This window comes from Grammomys surdaster, unplaced genomic scaffold (assembly GCF_004785775.1).
Source record: "Grammomys surdaster isolate TR1022 unplaced genomic scaffold, NIH_TR_1.0 250300, whole genome shotgun sequence".
NCBI classification, from domain to species: Eukaryota; Metazoa; Chordata; class Mammalia; order Rodentia; family Muridae; genus Grammomys; species Grammomys surdaster.
In genome coordinates, this window is record NW_021624876.1 from 13,147 (window position 1) to 32,218 (window position 19,072).

The window sequence follows — 19,072 nt, forward strand, 5'->3', positions numbered from 1 at the left end:
ATGTGCACACCCACACACTTAGTATCTTCATGTATAACTCTACCTCCTCATGGTATGTGCACACCCACACACTTAGTATCTTCATGTATAACTACCTCCTCATGGCATGTGCACACCCACACACTTAGTATCTTCATGTATAACTCTACCTCCTCATGGCATCTGCACACCCACACACTTAGCTATCTTCATGTATAACTTTCCCTCCTCATGGCATGTGCACACCCACACACTTAGCTAACTCCATGTGTAACTCTTTCCCTCCTCTCAACTGTTTCCCTCCTTTAGGCTCCTTTACAACGGAGATTCTTTGAGCAATTCCACCTTTCCCAGTGTAGTTGGAGACCATGTGTTTATACGCTCTAGTTCCTGGCCTCCACTGTACTAGCCTCTGTAACAAAAGTGCCGTAGATTTAGCAATTTATAAACAGAAAAATGTACTGTTCATGGTTCTGGAGGTGGAGCAGTTTAACATCAAAGCACCGGGAAACTCAGTATCCGGTGAAAATTATCATACCATTATCATATCATGGCACCCACATGTGTCCTCACATGGTGGAGAAACAAAGGGTTCCCCCTAGTACTGCCACCTCCTCCAGTACCATGTCACCTTCTGGGTGAAGGTTTACATTTGGATCTGAGAAGAAGCACTGAGACCACACCAACCAGATAAGCTCTGCAGGGATAAGCATGTGATCCTAGTGTTGGCTTTAAATTCTTTCCATTAACATATAAGGATACTATATTGTATTGATTGAGCACAAATGAAGACTATACAGTGCACATAGACTGTATTCTTATTTTATCTGTGGCCCACCTGGCTCTCTGTATGGCTGGAGGGTCCCTTGGGATAAACTACACAGCTCAGATTTCTCTGGGCCTAGTGCTTTGAAGCAAGCCACCACGCATGTCATTAGAGCTGACACTTATTCTCCTCAGTCATGCTGATGCTGTGTTTTCATTGACAGGCACGCTCTGGATATTCGAGAGCACTATGAGAGAAAGCTCGAACGGGCTAACAATCTGTACATGGAACTGAGCGCCATCATGCTGCAGCTGGAGATGCGGGAGAAGGAACTCCTTAAGTGCGTACTCAGCCCAGGCCCCGTCTTTGCTGCTTTGTCTTTCGGTCAACAGGACGAGTTGCTCTTGTGTGGGAGATGTGTTGTTCTTGTGTGGGGCCGCTACAGTGGACATGTAGATATTTTCATTACTTAGTCAACATCCCTTAAGGACTTGGGTGAGACATACAATCGGGAGTTGCTGCAGGTGTGATACGGGCACACTCACTGGGCTAGCATGTGTACTTCACTCTCCCACATGGTTCAGAGAGGGCCTTAATTTTCAGAAGAACTTAGTGTGGATGAACAGGAACTTTCTGACTGTTGAAGAATAAAGTACTGCTGGAAACTGTTTAAGGGATCCCTGATGGTACCAAAATGACCAGGGGTTCTTGGCCCCAAATAAGCAAAGCTTCTGTCCTTTATCACATTGGGGAAGAGGAAGATCATACATGAGTTTGAGCTAAGAACAGAATAAAGTTGAGTTAATTTAAATTCAGTACCTTCAGTGTGTTTGCCTAAACTTGAGTAGCATCCTGGTTGTACAATGAGCTAGTATCTGTTAAGTGTGGCCAGAACCTGTAGGCAAATAAAGATACTCTGCACTGACCACACCCCTCTGTCGCTGACCACGCCCCCTCTGTCACTGACCACGCCCTTCTCTGTTTAAAAGACAATTTATTGTACACATTTTATTTGCAATTTTATACACTATATTAATATGAATGGGACCTCTTTTCTACTTGAGGCATTTTTCAAATTAGTTATTTGAGAATTTTCCTAGAATGAGCTGAGTTTTGACCATATTCAGTCATACCCATCTGCTCCCAGACTTCCCTACCCATCCAACTTTATGCCCGCTATGGCCAGTATTAAAGAAAGCCAGCCCCCCTCCCTTCGACTAGCCGAAGCTCCTTGGCTTAGGGATGGGACTTCATGTCGGACTCTTCCTCCTTGCTAGGGCTTAGGTTGAGCTTGCACAAGGCTGGTGCATGCTGTCAGATCCGCTTTAAATTCATGTGTGTGACTATCCTGCTGTCTCCTGAGGACACTGTTCTCTGTGTTTGTTCAGCACCTCTGGCTCCTGCAGTCTTTCTGCCCATTTTTCTGCTGTGATCGCTGAGCCTTTGGGAGGAGAGGGCACCATGTTTATGTTCCCTGTAGGGCTGAACACTCCACAACAGCCTCTTATGCTCTGCACCTTGGCCAGCTGCAGGCCTCTGTGTTAATCACTACCTACTTCAAGCAGAAGCTCCTCAGATGAGGGTAGAGAGATGCATAAATCTAAAGGTATAAAGAAGTCACGAGGAGTCGACTGGATACTATGTTCATTTAGTAGAATACTAGGAGGCTCTTCTTGAGGGCCTGTGACCAATTTAGCCAGAGATGCTCAGCCTGAAAATGATGCCAGCTGTGGGCTTCATCTCACGTCAGATGAGAACACAGTTATTACTCCTATGCTGTTTGCACCACTACTGCACCCGTGAGCATGCCGTGCCAGGATGGTGATTGTTGTAAGATCGATAACCACTTTCCTCCACCAGTAGCATATACAGAACCATCCAGCACTCTGAAAGCTAGCCAATAGAGACGGGGCTTCCAGGTCAGTAATGTTAATGTTCCTATATAATTCAAATACAAGCTTTTCAGCAATGGGGTCTTATTGTCAAGTTCTGGAGGGTAGCCAAGAGAATTGGCAACAACGTTTTAGATCTAGGGAAGCTAAGTGGAGCCCCAGACTACAAAAGTAGTCTTTGTATTTGTTAGCCAGTGGCATCTAGTGCCAATGAAGACACGGGTGAACCTTTATTGGGTAACTATATTCTCTCTCTGTCTCTCTGTCTCTCTGTGTGTGTGTGTGTGTGTGTGTGTGTGCGTGCGCGCGCGCGTGCGCGCGCACATGTTTGCATGTGTAGATTTCCATTTAATTGTTTTGAGATGAGATGTTTCTGGGGTTTCCATATCCTTTCCATATCCCCTCCTCTACCCGGCTTTCTCATTCCCATGCCAGTTTAACCCGTCCTGTTCCGTTCAGCCTCCTCAAGCTTTTTTTTTTTTTTGGTTTTTCGAGACAGGGTTTCTCTGTGTAGCCCTGGCTGTCCTGGAACTCACTCTGTAGACCAGGCTGGCCTCGAACTCAGAAATCCGCCTGCCTCTGCCTCCCAAGTGCTGGGATTAAAGGCGTGCGCCACCAACGCCCGGCTCCTCCTCAAGCTTTTACACCACTGCTTTGTACCTCCTGTCCCTTTAAAGCCCCGCACTGGGCTGCACTCCTCAGTGTTTTCCTGACCTCTTGTAAATGTTTTTTTCATGTAAATTGTAAATTTTTGTTCTTGTAAATTGTTTCCTGACAATTGTAAATGGTTTTTATTTTATTTTATTTTTAAAAACTTGTTTGTATATTGTGGTTATTTTGCCTGCATCTGTGTCTGTGCACCATGTGTATGCAGTACCCACAGAGGACAGAAGAGGGCATCAGATCCATTGGATCTGGAGTTACAAATGCCTGTGGATATTGGGAATCAAACCCAGATTTCTAGAATAGTCATTGCTCTTAAGTGCTCAGCCATCTCTCCAGCCCCATTTTGGTTTTTTCTTAATAGATGAATAATAGTTTGTTTGTAAGTGTATCACCTTTTCACTATCCACTCACTGATTCATGGGTATCTCGGCTGTTTCCGTTTCCTGACTGTTGTGACTGACGCAGGACTGTGCATGGACGAGTGGGCATCTCTGTAGCAGGATATGGAGTGCTTCGTGTATATGACCAAGAGTAGCATAGCCGAGTCACATGATAAATCTATTTATGGCTTTTTGAGGAAATGTTACACTGGTTTCCATGGTGACTGCACCAGTGTGCACTCCCCCATCAGTGAATAAGTGTCCCCCTTTCCCTACATTGATGACAGCATTTTCTGTCATTTGTTGGAAGAAGGGGGTAATCTTAGATGTTCTGATTAGGATAAGATGATTAGGAGGGTGTTGTCTAGTTCCACAGTTGCCATCTTTGATCAATCTCTGTCCTACCTTTCTGTCTACAAAAATCAAAGAGTGTCTTTTTTCCTTTGTCTCACAGGCGAGAGCAAGCAGTGGAAAAGAAGTATCCTGGCACCTACAAACGACATCCTGTCCGACCAATCATCCACCCAAATGCCATGGAGAAGCTCATGAAAAGGAAGGGTGTGCCTCACAAGGCTGGGGTGCAGACTAAGCGGTGAGCCCACTGCGACCATGCATCTGATATGACACCCAGGAAAGGTGGTCTCAGAGTAGGGGTGGGGGGCATTTTGAGCTCACCAGCTGCATACTGGGCTGTAGATGAAACCACACAGGAAGATAAGGGAGAGCATGGAACAGACCCCAGAAGTCTCACTTTTACTCTCGAGGCACTTTGTCTTAGCACCACGTACAGGGAAGAGAAGCTTACGGCAAGGACAGGCAGACCTGTGTTGGCATCCAGCCCATGTCGCTCTGTCTCTTTCAACACCAGTATCCTCATGGGTAAATGGTATCATGTGGCACATGGGATTTCTTTCCATTCTTGTAACCCTCAGAAACAGACCTGAGTCATCCAGTTCTTGATTTTGACACAGTGATCTGTGCATTTTTATCAGTATGCTTACTTTGCTGCTGCTGCTATTGTTGTTGTTTTGTTGTTGTTGTTGTTGTTCTTCTTCTTCTTCTTCTTCTTCTTCTTCTTTCTCCTCCTCCTCCTCCTTCTTCTCCCCTCCTCCTTCTCTTTCTCCTCTTCCTATTCCTCCTCCTTCTCCTCCTCTTCTTCCTCCTCATCCTCATCCTTCTCTTTCCCCTCCTCCTCTTCTACCTCCTCCTTCTCTTCCTCTTCTTTCTCTTCTTCCTCCTCCTCATCTTCCTCTTCTTTTTCCCCCTCCTCTTCCTCCTCCTCCATCTTCTTCTGCAGTTGTCCAGACTGGCCTCAAACTCAATGTCCTCCTGCCTCCACCTTTTAAGTAGCTAGGGTAGTAACATATGTATTTGATTGCACCCAGCTGTGAAGTTTGAATATCATGAAATCAACCTTTCGGGCACTGGTGTTCAAAATCAGGGTTTAACCTTTAAGAGATCACTCTTTCCCCCATTTACTTGCTGCTTGGTTGTTTGGTTGGTTGGTTGGTTGGTTGGTTGGTTGGTTGGTTGGTTGGTTTTTTGAGCTAGCATTTCTCTGTATAGCCCTGGCTGTCCTGGAACTCATTCTGTAGACCAGGCTGGCCTCAAACTCACAGAGATCCACCTGCCTCTGCTTCAAATGCTGGTATTAAAGGCATGCACCACTACTGCCTGGTTTCTTTTCTCTTTTCTAACACTTGCTTTATATTGGTTTAATCTCAGTAGTAGAGAGTGGAGATACATCTCTGTAGAGTGTAGGCATAGCATGCTTGAGGCCCAAGTTTGATGCCTAGCACCTTTGAAAACATCTTAAAATACCTTTCAGTCTTTTGGGAATTACCAAATGCCATTGAGCCTTATGATTCTCACATGCCAAAGAACTAGCTCCACCCCAGACAGGTTAATGGAAGGAAAGAACGTCCCAAGCCTGAGCTTGTAAGACTTGAACCAAATACAGTAAGAAAACAAAAAGGAGAAAACATGGGCCAAGAATGTGTTTTTAACTTTTAAGTACAAATAAGAAAGTAGCAGGGGGGTTTATGGCATTTTCATGCATGCTTAGCTCTCGTTGACCCTACCACTGTCTTTTCTCTTCCCCACCTCCCATATTCCTGCTCCCAACCCCTGCTTAAACCCTATCTCCCCTCCTGGCTCATAGAGATGTATTCTGTCCACCTCCCCCCCCCCCCCCCCCCCCCACACACACACACTCCTCTCCCCGAAAGCCCTTCCCCTGACTCTCTGGGGCCTCTTCCTAGTTTCCTGACCTCCACACATGCTCACTGGCATGTAAATACACGTGTCTACATCTGAAGCCGGGATCCACATATGACATAGAACATATTTGTCTTTGAGCCTGGGTTACCTTAATAGTTTTCAGATCCATCTCTTTTCCTGAATTTTCCATAATTTCATTTTTCTTTACAGCTGAATAAAATTCTGTTATGCACATGTAGTGCATTTCCATCACCCTGTGTTCTGTTGATGGGTCACGAGGCTGCAGTAAACATGTGTGGACATGATTCTCTGTAGTAGGGCACGCGGTCCGTCAAGTATTTCCACAGGAGAGGCAAAACTGGTCATGTGGTGACTCTAGCTGTAGCTCTTTGAGGATCTCCTTGGTCTCCACCACAGCAGCACCAGTTTACACTCCTGCCAACGATAAATAAGTGCCTCCTCACAGCCTTGCCAGCAGCACTGGCTGCCATTTGTTTATCTTGATGAGAATCACTGACTGAAGTGAGAAGGAACTTCAGAGTAGTTTTGGTGTGTGTGTGTGTGTGTGTGTGTGTGTGTGTACAGATGTGCACAGGTGTTCAGCTGCATATATATGTACATATAGAGAGGAGAGGTCATTCTTGACGTGTTCCTCATGACATCTACATTGGTTTTTGGGGGTTTTTTGTTGTTTGTTTGCTTGATGTTTGTTTTGAAACAGGGTCTCACACTGGCCTAGAGCTCACTAAATAGGCTAGGCTGAATCTACCTGTCTCAGCCTCTTCCTTCCCCTAGCCCCACTCAACTCCACTCCAAGCTGAGGTTCCTTTTTTTAAACAAGGGTGGTGGGGATCAAACTCATTTCCTCAAGTTTATGTGGCAAGCACTTTGCTGACTGAGCCACTTCCTTTTGACCACTTCAGAATCTTCATTGTCCAGTCTTCCTTTGAAGATATTCTATTCAGCTCCTTACCCTATTTATTTTAATTTGATCTCTTCCTGTTTTTGGGGGGGCTCTTTGTTTTTCTCCACACTGACCCCTGTCAGATCTATAGCTGTTCTGAAGGCTTCATTCAGTTACCTTGTTTCCTGCATTGTGGAGACACTTTAATTTCATGAGGCCCCACTTGTCAGTGTTGCTTTATTTCCTTAGTGCTGTGCAAAAGTGCACATTCTAGCTTAGAACTCTCCGGTCCTAATGTCTAATAACCATAAAAGTGCACGTTCCAGGATAGAACTCTCCCGTCCTAACATCTAATGACCACATGGTGAACTAATTCCAGGCTTCTGTTTGCTTATCGTCCTGACCATCTTCTGCTCACTGGCTGAGAAGCTGCTTTCACAGATAGCTGGCACAACCCTCGTTTTAGTCTTTTGTGGTACTAATTAGGGACAGCCCACCTACCAACTCTTCTCTGCCTACAGTTTTAAGACCAAGTGTGCCCAGGAAGCAAAAGGGACTATGTAACTTAAAACTGTGAGTTGAGCCGGGCAGTGGTGGCGCACACCTTTAATCCCAGCACTTGGGAGGCAGAGGCAGGTGGATTTCTGAGTTCAAGGCCAGCCTGGTCTACAGAGTGAGTTTCAGGACACCCAGGGCTATTGTCTCTGTCAGAGATGGAAGTGTTAGATTATTTAGATGGTTAAGTCATTTCCAAGTTGGAGATTTGGAGACCTTGGGAGAGAAGTTGGAGAGAAAAGAAAAGGTCTTCTCAAACTGTTTCCCATCAGTCACCATCTGAAGCCCAAATTCCAGTTTACCATTTAGTCAAAAACTAGAAGGGTGTTGGGTTCCATTTACTTTTTGTTGCTATGATAAAACATTGACCAAAACCAACTTGAGGAGGCGGGGTTGTCTTACAGCCCAGGAAAGCCTCAGAAGGAACTTGAGAAGGAACCTAGAGGCAGGAACTCAAGCAGAGACCCTGGAGGAATAGCACTGACTGGCTCGTCCCCAGGCTCACATTCAGCTGCCTTTCTTACACAGCCCAGGCTACACTTGTCTAGGAATGCCTTGCCCACAGTAGGCTGGGCTCTTCCACATTAACAGTGAAGAAAATAACTCAGTTATACCCATAGGCATATCTAATGGAGGTAATTCTTCACTTAAGAGTCCCTCTTGGGACGATGTGTCAAACTGACAACCAAGATTGGCTGCCATGGTTTCATGGTACAGTCCTCCCAGCCTGTCTCCCAAGACTTCAGTAAGTGCATAGAAGTCTCAGGTGGGGAAAAACTGTCCCAGAGTCAAAGACTCCAGGTCAAAGAATCATCTCAGCTTGGTGATGACAAGCCACTCCACTGTTATACCCAATGGCACTCTGAAGTTGTAATCACTGTGATGCCATGAGGCAGGCACTTTACGTACATGAGAAATTTTGCAGGCTCCCCCTTGTGAGGTTTGTGGGTCTGTGTCCCCACTTTCTCCTCAGCTCTCCTTTGGATGCCCCACAGCCCGTTACCATGCAAGCGCATGCTACCCAGCTCTGGAGAGCTCCCTTGTCTCAGTAGAAGCCCGTGAAACTCTCACCCAGGTCCCCTCTACAGCACAGGCTGACCAGCAACACTGTCTCCCGTGCTCTGGGGCTGGCATAGTGGCGTCTCGGATGCCTCGGCTGAGCTAGGAAGGACTAGGGCAGCATGCAGAAGGGCTGCTGCCTGCCTGCTTCCAACAAGGGCCACCACATCCGGTGCCTCGTAATCAGCTGAGAGAGTATTTCTGCTGTTTATAAATGGAATGTGTGGACCTTCCAACTCTAAAAGTTCCTCTTGCTTTGTGTGTTGTCTGGTCCTAGACACAGAGCACTGCTCAGGAACTGCTTGCTTACCTGTGGGCTCAGATCTACTTCCATGCTCTGGCTCCCCCCACAACCCCCGCCCCCCCCCCCAAATGTGACCCTCATGGCTGGTCCTGTAGCACTGGAACACATTGAGTGAGGCTTCCTCCCATTAGGATAAAGTAGAATGTTAGGTTGGAGACATGGCCTATTTGGTAGCATACTCTTATGACAGTCACAAAGTCCCAGGTTCGGTTCCCAGCATGGTATAAACAGCCACAGTGACACATGCCTGCAATCGCAGCAATTAAGAGGTAGAGCAGGATAATTAGCTCAAGGTCATCCTCAGCAAAGTTCAAGGCCAGCTGGGGCAGGGAACCCAGTCTCAGAAGGGAGGAAGAAGCAGACAGAGGTCTACTGTCTCTTCTCAGCAGCCCTCTTTTGCTGCCTCTGCCTAACTTCCTGGGTTCCCTTTCCCTCCCCTTTGCCGCCAGCCTTTAGGACCATTGAGTTCCTGCAGTAAATAAGATCCCCTGCTAGGACCAGTCATATACAAAGATGGATAAAGCATAGTCCGTGAGACCATGTCCAGGCCGAACTCGTTAAACAGTTTAGACCTTGCCTGTTGAGCCTGAGGTTTGTTCTGTGGTACCATACCTTTCCTTTGTGATGGACAGCATGCCCAGGTGCATCATTAGTCTGATGTCTGATGTAAGCATGCTCCTATACCTTTCCATGTCAGTTCCAAGCTGACAGTCAAGATCACAAGGAAGACATTAAGGACCTTGGGGGACAGAACTCTGAAGAATGAGTGCAGAAGTTAGCAACTCAGAATCCAGAGAAATAAAAGCTACCAGTAAGACAGCTTAACTGGTAAAAGAACACAAAGTTGATGACCTGAGTTCAATCCCCAGATCCCATGATGGAAGGGGCGGGCCAACTCCCCGAATGCTGTTCTCTGGCCTTTATACATGTACTGTGGAACATACACACATACACACACCAACCTATATACTCTCCACAATAATAAATTTATTTAAATTAAATAGTTTAACTTAAAAATAAGAAATCACTGTAAGGGAACATCTAGATTGTTTCCAGTCTTTTGTTGTTTTGAACATCCAACATTAAACAGCTCTCTTGTGTCCATCTGTGGCCTCCAATGGATAAATCCCTGTGTCTGTGAGGGCTGACTGAAAGGGTGTATGAATGAAGCCAGGAAGGTGGCTCGCTCTGATAGCTCCAGGACCTGGGAGGCTGAAGCAGGATGATTGCCACGAGTTTGAGACTAACCTGAGCTACGGAGTAAGACACTCTCTCAAACAAACATACATACAATAACAACAAAGGTTTTGGGGCTGAGGGTGTAGCTGAGCAATAGGATGCAAGACACTGGATTTGATCCCCAACATTGCAAACTTATAAAGTACTGTAAAGCTTGGCATATTTAACCCCAGTATTAAACATGTTTTGATGTGTTTGAAACAAATCTTTTCTCCTTGCCAGGCCAGACCTCTTGCGATCCGAAGGCATCCCTAGTACAGAAGCGGTTCCCACTGCATCCCCTCTGTCTGGAAGTCCCAAAATGTCCACCGCAAGCAGCAGGAGCCGGTACCGAAGCAAACCACGTCACCGCCGAGGGAACAGTAGAGGCAGCCACAGCGACTTCGCAGCAATCTTGAAAACTCAGCCCACCCAGGAAAATTCACCCCACCCCACCTACCTACACCACACTCAGGCTCAGTGTGCTTCTGTCCATCAACATAATCCTCTCCAGCAGCAATACCAGCAACCCCCTCCTACCCTGCCTCAGAGCCGCCATCCCAGACTCAATGCGCATGGGCAGGACATTGCAACCTGCGCCAATAACCTGAGGTACTTTGGCCCAGCAGCAGCCCTACGGAGTCCACTCAGCAACCATGCTCAAAGACAGATGCCTGGCTCTAGCCCCGACCTCATCTCCACAGCCATGGCAGCAGATTGCTGGAGAAATTCTGAACTTGACCAAGACCAAGTTGGACCCTGGGGTTGCTGTCAGGCTGAACCCTATGATCCCTGTTTCCAGTGCAGGCCAGAACATTCTGGGTCTTTAGAGCTTCCCACTACTGAGCCAGTGGGGAGGAGCCCAGACCGGTCCAGTTCACCAGCGCACACTCCTCTTTCAGGAAATGCCCAAGGCTCTGAGAGAACGGAGGCAAACGGATTCAATGGCTGTCAGTCTGGTATTTCTCATCAATTCACACCCCCAATGCTACCTCAAAAGACACGGCCCCTTCAGAAGGTAAGGTTTAACAAGAGCAGACTGTCTCTGCCATCAAAGGATGTCAGAGACAGTCATGTGACGCACATTATGAAATAGGACATTTAAAGATGTGCATTGGGAAAAGACTTTCCTTACACAGGACTTCAGTAGTGGGCCAGGGAGTTCATTTGGGGGATTACTGAACTGGGAGACTGGGATAACCATATTTTAAAGACATAGTCAACAAGTTTGGACACTGTTGTCCTAGAACTCCAGTCTGAGCGATGTCACAAGGAAGTTCAGGAAATGGAGGTTCCTGGTGTGCCATCGCAAACATGATCTTGGAGAAGTCACACAATAAACTGTCATCCAGCATTTCCTGCATCCATTTGACTATCCAGCCCTCTAAAACTTGTGCTTCTAATCCCCCTTGGCACTAATGCTTTTTACAATATTCTTTAGAAAACATTAACAACCATCTTGACCCAGCTAGTTCTAAGTTGTAACCCATTTGTCTCCTCTACTGGCTGCCTGGCAGTCCTCTGTGGAGCTAGGGATTCTAAGCTTGGGAGTCAGACAGTTCAAAGTGAGGGTTCTGCACCTAGCACCTCTGTGAATCTGCCACTGTCTATACGAAGGCCAATAGTGGACTCAGCTATGCTTCTTGATTTGAAGACTATGTGGATTCATGTCCAGAATAGTATCTGGAATTCAGCCTGCTTAAAAAGTTACATTGTCTTGCTACGGTTTCTATCAAAGATTGTTGTGAGAAGTATTTGGAACATGTAAACGTGCAATTCTGAACATTGCTTTAGCTCATTGTCACTGTTGAGAAAAGGAAAGGAAAGCTGAGTGTGTTTGGTCAACTGGATACTTCATGAGAAAGGAGTGGAGGCTGTGACTACATACTGTCTCAGATCTGTGTGTCTGTCCACACATGCCACTGCTGCTGCCTGAGCAGAGGTTCATGTGTGCCGTCAGGTGATGCACTTGGTGTGAGCTAATTCATTCTGCAACTCCCTAACTCCTGGAACCAGTAACAAGAGTTCTTCCATTTAAACTTTACAGGATGGCTGGTTGGTTAGTTGATTTGGTCTGGTTTGGTTGAGTCTGGGGATGAGGGACTGGGAGTTGGAAAGACAGAGTCTTGCTGTATAGCTCAAGCTGGTCTCAAACTCAGAATTCCCCTGTCTCAGCCTCCTATGTGCTAGGATTATAACATACACTGTAGCTGGTCTTTGCTATTTTGTGGGTTCTTTTTCCCACCCTTTGTCTGCCTTCTTCAGGTTTCTCCTCTTAACACTATTTAGGAAGAGACAAAAACCAGAGGGAGAAAGAAATTAGAAAAATCCCTGAGTCTAGTTTCTTTCCTCTTGTTTATTCTTTGAGTACAATTACTAACAAACCACAACCAACCCCCTCACTGAATGATGAACAATCACCCACCCTACCTATCGGGGCTCTGGCATTTATATACCCTCTGAAAAGTTTTCAGAATTCCAGATGTCACACAATTGCAGAAATTATCTGCAGCTGGCAAAACCATGCTTCTTCTGCTAGAGCACGAGGCAAATCATAGTCAGCTGCTTCAGACAGTCCAAGGCAGCCCCACATCCCTCCCTATACCTAAGATTAAAAACAAAAGCACGTTCTTACAATATCTTTGAGGTTTTTAAAGAAGCCAAAATTCCAAATTGTCACTACAATATCCCCCCATACCCATCTTGGTTTGTTTGATGGCAGATGCCTTTGCCCCCAGCCGTCTTGCCAGCCTTGACCTAGTTCAACGCTTTTTATCTACATTATTCTATAGCCATTGCAACGACCAATTTTAAAACATCTTCATCAACCTCAAAAGAAACCCACATCTTTTCTTAGTCGTTCCACATCGTACGTGCCTTTGAATGACCTCGCTGCCGTTGTGATGCCGTGTGTGGCTCTGCAGCCCCGAGCACACAGCACATTCAGCTTTGTTGGAACTGCACACCCCACAGACACTCAGCCTCTCTTTCCAAAGATGCACTTCAGTGGGTGTTCTAATACAACTGTTCATCTTGACAATGAGGACAACTCTATGCCTGTCTTTCCTATTAAAAACAAAACAACAACAAACCAAACATGTCAAAAATACAATGAATACGATTGTGATATTTTAGAACAGGCTTTTAAAAATGTAAATTACCCTCAACCTTTGGATCATTCCCACTGGCTCAGGGGTGGGACCCTCTAAGCTCCCAGGAGACTCTGTAATCCAGGGTATTGTAGTGCTGGGGTGAGAGCATTGATCTTACCTGTGGTTGATTTTCTGCAGTTGGTGTCAGATGAGATCTTCCCCTTGGGGAAGATCAGCTGTCAGCCGAGCACTTAGACAGCTCTTCATGTCAGCCACAGCCTGCAATCCTCTCAGTGGTCTCAGCCAGAGCACTTTGTCTCCACCAGCATGTGGACTCAGTAAAAATGCCTGGAGACTCCCCCCGCCTCTCCCTCCCTTTTTTTAAGTTGGAAAGTAATGACACGCATTTGTGTGATTGCACCTTCAATAAACTGCTGTACTGGAGTTGAGTATGAACGAGGTACAGTCTGGGGTTTAAACACTGTATGTCTTGATGTAGCTGTAGTATTAGTGATGAAACAGTTGCTATAGAAACAGGAAAGCACTTGCTGGGCTTTGCAGAACTAAAAGCACCTAGGTGGAATTTCTATGAAAGACCCTAGAACCACACTTGTCCAACAGTTACAGGACAGTGTCCCAAATCCATGACCTCACTGGCTTCCTCTCTGGGACCTCTACCTCCTGAAGGCAAAGAGGAAGTCGTGTCTTCTAGCACCTGGCCAAGGGCCTATTGTCATGGACACAGAGCACACTGCTGCTGAATGGGTGGATGTGGATGTGTTGGTTTGGGCTGCTCTGTTTTGATATTGGGGAGTTGTTTGTTTTATCTGGGAGCTGCTTTATGGTTTTTGTTGTTTGTTTTGAGACAGTGTTTGACTAATTAGTAGGCCAGGAACTCACTATACCTGAGAGCTGTCTGCATCCACCTGCCTCAGCCTTTTGAATGGTAGGATTCCATTTGTGAGCTACCCTACCCAGATGTGGATGGACATGTTTAAAGAGGCCTTAAGCAGGGTATCAGTAACCTTCTCTGGATGAAGATTAAACCTGTGAGAGGCAAGGAGGGATAGGGAAGAGGGAAGATTCTAAAACCAACAAAGCCTTTCTCTCCTTGTCCTCCTCAGAGTGGAGATGACTCCTCAGAAGAGGAAGGAGAAGTGGACAGTGAAGTAGAATTTCCCCGACGACAGAGGTAAGGCCTGCACGAGCTGTGTTCGGTGTAATGAGAATACCCTGCATGTGCTACCCCTGGCTCAGCCAGAGGCCCTCTGCAGCCACCAGACATGGAAACTAAACCAAGTGCTGATATCTTCCCATCACCATGTCTGAAAGTTGCCTCTGCACAGGATGTCATGGGTCATCAGATTCATGTCCAGAGAACTTCACAGTGAGGAGCAGAGTACAGACCCACTGTCACACTGCAGAACACAAAGTCTTCTTTGGGAGGAGTGGTACTGGTTTGCGGTGACTGATGGTTTCCAATGGGCCTCCTTGAGATAGGCTGTTCATGCTGCTGGAGTCAAGTATCACACTCAAGAGTGTTTATGGAACATTTATTTCTTCCAGTCACGGAAGCCGGAAAGCCCGAACTCACAGGGGTGGCGATTCCCATCCCACTAGGCACAGCTTGCTCCCTACCTTGCAGATAGCCACCTCTTCCTGTGTCCTCACATGGGAAAGATGGGTAAATAACAGAGTGTGGGAGGGCACAATTCAGTCCACAGCTCCTCTCTACTTCTGTATATGTTTCCTACCAAGCTTGACCTTCAGTCTTCCTCTGGGTCTGGAGGTCAGTTTCCTGTCACTCTGGGTAACAGATAAGGCGGGAAGAGACTCATGCTCTGCTTACATTTGCCTGGTTTCCCTGTTTGCAGGCCTCACCGCTGCATTAGCAGTTACCAGTCATACTCAACATTTAGCTCCGAGAACTTCTCTGTGTCTGATGGAGAGGAGGGCAACACTAGTGACCACTCGAACAGTCCCGATGAATCAGCCGACAGACGGCAGGACCACCTGGCAGAGGCCCTGGACGACCTGCTGTCCCAGACACCCGAGGCCCCCATCGAGATCTCCTCCCACTCAGATGGGCTGTCTGACAAGGAGTGTGCTGTTCGGCGCGTGAAGACACAGATGTCCCTGGGCAAGCTGTGTGCCGAGGAGCGCGGCTACGAGGTGGGCACCTCTCATTCCTCACTCCACTGTGCCGTCTGGTTGTTCTGCGGTTAGAGTATTTTCCTAGTTTGCTCTCTGTTGCTATGATACATACTATGACCAAAAGCAACTTAGGGAAGAAAGGGTTTATTTCAGCTTACAGCTCACAGTCCATCACTGAGAGAAGCCAAAGCAGGACCTAAAGCAGAGCAGGAGCCTGGAGGCAGGGCCTGAATGAAGCAGGGGCCATAGAGAAAGGCTGCTTGTTCCCATAGCTTGCTCAGCTTGCTTTTTTTTTTTTTTTTTTTTTGGTACAGCCCAAGTCCAACTGCCCAGGGGTGGTCACCACTATCAATCAAGAAAACACTCCACAGACTTGCCTACAGGCCAGTCTGATGAAAGCATTTTCTCTCTCTCTCTCTCTCTCTCTCTCTCTGTTTTTTTTTGTTTTTTTGTTTTGTGTGTTTTTTTTGTTTGTTTGTTTTTTTGTTTTTTTGTTTTTTGTTTTGTTTTGTTTTGTTTTGTTTTTCAAGACAGGGTTTCTCTGTGTAGCCCTGGCTGTCCTGGAACTCACTCTGTAGACCAGGCTGGCCGCGAACTCAGAAATCCGCCTGCCTCTGCCTTCCAAGTGCTGGGATTAAAGGCGTGTGCCGCCACCACCCGGCTGAAAGCATTTTCTCAATTGAGGTTTTCTCTTCACAAATGACTCTAGCTTGTGTCAAGGGGAGAGGGGGAACCTAACCAACACAAGTATGTTCATGCCTCAGGGGTTTTATAATTTTTATTCAGTAGATAAAGTATACACTGTCTCCACAAAGTACATGAAGGTGTGTAGTCTCGGGGCTCCCTGAATAAAGGCAGTGTCTCACAAATGAGGCAGAGACATGGAATGTTGAAGAATCCTTACCTCCTCACTCCATCTTCCAGTCCCATTAAGGGACTGAGTATATTTCTGTGCACACCAGGCTCTCCTCGGAAAGACATTGCCGCAGAACAGAAGACACTGTCTCTTATGTAGACTAGTACAGCCTTTGGAGAGTCAGGAAAGTGTGGTGCTCTTCACTGTAAAGCCTACTAGACTCAGACCGCCTAGATGCAAGCCCCATCACTCTACCTACTGTGTGACCTTGAGCAAGTTGCTTACCCTCTCTGAAGGTCAATCTCCTTACCTGTAAGATGTGTGATTTCTATCAAATCTGTGAAGAATGATCTCTTTCAGCAAGTGAGTTGATCAGATTAACAGTGAGTGGTACCTGGGGCACTGGAATGCTCTGGGAATGAGGATGTGGGGACCTGCTACAGGGCACCTCCACTGTCAGCATCACCAACTTTATATAGCTATGTTCTCCATGCAACCCCAAGAACAGGCCCAGCCTCGTTTATCTTTGTCAGCTCCTATAGCATGAGTAGTGTTAAACTCGCCTTCAGTGAGGGCTGTAGTGAGCTGACACATGGAAATGTTCCGCATGCTGTCGCTGACGGTTGTGGAAGAGAATTAAGAGCTCTTGTCTGAACTTTGCAGAATCCTGTGCAGTTTGGAGACTCAGACTGTGACTCTTCAGAGGGCGAGTGTTCCGACGCCACAGTTAGGACCAGCAAGAACTACAGCTCTGCCACCTGGTGACAAGGGCTCTCCATCAGGTCTTAAGACTGGCAATCTCCTCTCCAGCAATAGACTCCTCCCTCCTTCATCTGTCTGGGAGGAGTGGCCCAGTCCCAGAAACAAGCCACAGTGACAGGAACATGAGACTTGTCAACTCTCTGGGAAATACCCAAATGAAACTACGTCTCACTGAGCATTTCAATCAAGAATGGCAGGGATCTATTGTACTGAATTCTCCAGCTACTGTAACATTGATATTTATTTTTGTTGGACATTTTAACACTTTGTATTGTAAAGAGTGAACTATATATGATACAGACACAATAATTTCTTTACAAAAAAATTAAGGAAATGTTGCTCTTAGGAGCAACATTTGGAATTTGTGGGTCCAGGTGTCACTGTCACTTGAACATGGGACCGGATCTTTCATCCATGTTGAAGAGTTGTAAGGGGACATGTTAAACATTGAAAACACAAGCCAAAGGATCACAGCCACATTAAGGTCAATTGGCTTGTCCATTCGAAGGATGGAAACGACCTGGAGGTTGAGTGATCTCATAGCACCACTGCCGTGGAAGGCATGTGCTTCCTGTAGGAGGAAAGAGCACACAGAGCTATAAGTGCACATCTGGAAGCCATTTTGTTTCTTGAGCGTTAAGCAGATCCCGGCAGTAAGAGCTTCAGCAGCATCAGGTCCTGCCCTCAGCACATGCTTCCCCTTCAGTGCCGCCATTTTCATGCCCCTGATCAGCGTGTTCTTCCAGCAGTGCCATTTCTCCCAGGTAGCTTCCTTTCTTTCCACCTGTTGGCCACTTCTTTTAGGAAGGGGAAAGGGTCCTGAAGGAGATAAAGGGGTGAGTGAGAAAGCATCTGTGACATTAGAGAAACTAGCCTGTAAAAATTCCTTCTGGAGATGCCTCTATTCTGATATATAAGCAAGACAGTGCAACCCCTCTCTGACCCAGGTTGTCTACCTCCCGGAATCACACAGAAGGCAGCTAGGATGTGTGTATCCAGTGTCCAATCCCAAACCATCTTTATTTTGTTCATGATCTCATTTTAGCTTGGAAGCTTTGGTGGCTGTCTATCAATCACTGTAGCATAAAAGGCTAAATTAGCAGCTCATAGAAGGTGACGCCCCTCACCGCATTTTTGTTAAATGCTATCTGTAAAATATGGTAGGTTTGTTTTATTTGTTTGTTTTCATTCTGAATCACTGCGGTTTTGTTTAATTGGGTTAGGAAATTTGTAGAAGGAACAGCTGATGCTAGACAGGAATTAGAATTACTTTAGTTTCTCAAAAGCATGTGAATCTTCCTGTGTCTAGGGTCCTGGGCTATGAAAGGTACCCCGAGGTGCTTTGTGGAGCCTTGGCTTGAAGCAGGAAATGTCTCATAGTCCCCTGGGGGCTGGGTCACAGGTGGGCACCACCATGCCTGGCTTAAAGATGTTTCATCCAGAATTTATATACACACACATTGGCCTGATTCCTGTCTCCAGTGCAGGCTTCTGCCAAGCATTGCCCTGCATTCTGATGTTGCATCCTGTAAGGATGTTAGGTATTAAGACATTCCAGCCCCAATGGAAACAGTGCCCCTGGGCCGGGTGTCACTCACTGACTGCATCAGCCAAAATGACGTGCAGGAGGGACTCAGAGCCAGTCTTACGTTGGACCCCTCCTTTGTTTACACTTTATGTTGAGACATTGATTTTAAAACTTAATCTATAATTTTCGCTCATTGGAAAGATGAAGGAACATGTACTTAGAAAGCAGTATTGTTTTGTTAAATTATTCCGTTTTGTATGAACCGTAGCAGGGCTACACAAGAGCTTAAGTTATGGCATTGTTATCCTTGTGTTTACTTTATGCCGTCATCATTTTCTGTTGACCAGAAGGTGTGGCTTATGATGTAGCACAATGACTGTTTACTGCTAACCGTGAATTATTGTGGACTTTGTGGTCCTAAGTGAAGGCTGGGGATGGAGCTGCCCTTTGGCACTCCCAGCATTCCTCAGTGTTTTCCCTGGTCTCCTGAATACTGCAGCAATGGCCTGAGGAGGTGGGCTCTGCCCTGACACCCAACGAGTACACTGTGATTTTTTTTTTTACTTGATTGTAAAAGCTCCTGAATATGACCAAGTGATCAACAAGTAGTTCAAAGGCTTCAAAAGTTACAAACTTTCTAAAGTGTCTTAGAATAAAATCATGGGACTGTAAGAACAGCAAAAAAAGATTGAATGGTCAGACGGCAAGACAAAACATCTCTTTGAGGACTCATGAGG

The 19,072-nt window shown here is 46.3% G+C and overlaps 1 protein-coding gene across 1 annotated transcript in view; it reads left to right on the forward strand.

The window, feature by feature from the left end:
* LOC114616065 (mitogen-activated protein kinase kinase kinase 13) overlaps nt 1-17,172 on the forward strand; it is a gene marked incomplete at its 5' end in the record, with an annotated part of 28,915 nt that extends 11,743 nt beyond the window's left edge. The window contains 6 exons of the mRNA XM_028761605.1: nt 957-1,085; nt 4,138-4,275; nt 10,187-10,961; nt 14,160-14,227; nt 14,910-15,207; nt 16,709-17,172. Of these exons, the coding sequence (XP_028617438.1) occupies nt 957-1,085; nt 4,138-4,275; nt 10,187-10,961; nt 14,160-14,227; nt 14,910-15,207; nt 16,709-16,810 (1,510 nt within the window). The remainder of the gene's footprint in view (nt 1-956; nt 1,086-4,137; nt 4,276-10,186; nt 10,962-14,159; nt 14,228-14,909; nt 15,208-16,708) is intronic.
* Between the last annotated feature and the right edge of the window lie 1,900 nt (nt 17,173-19,072).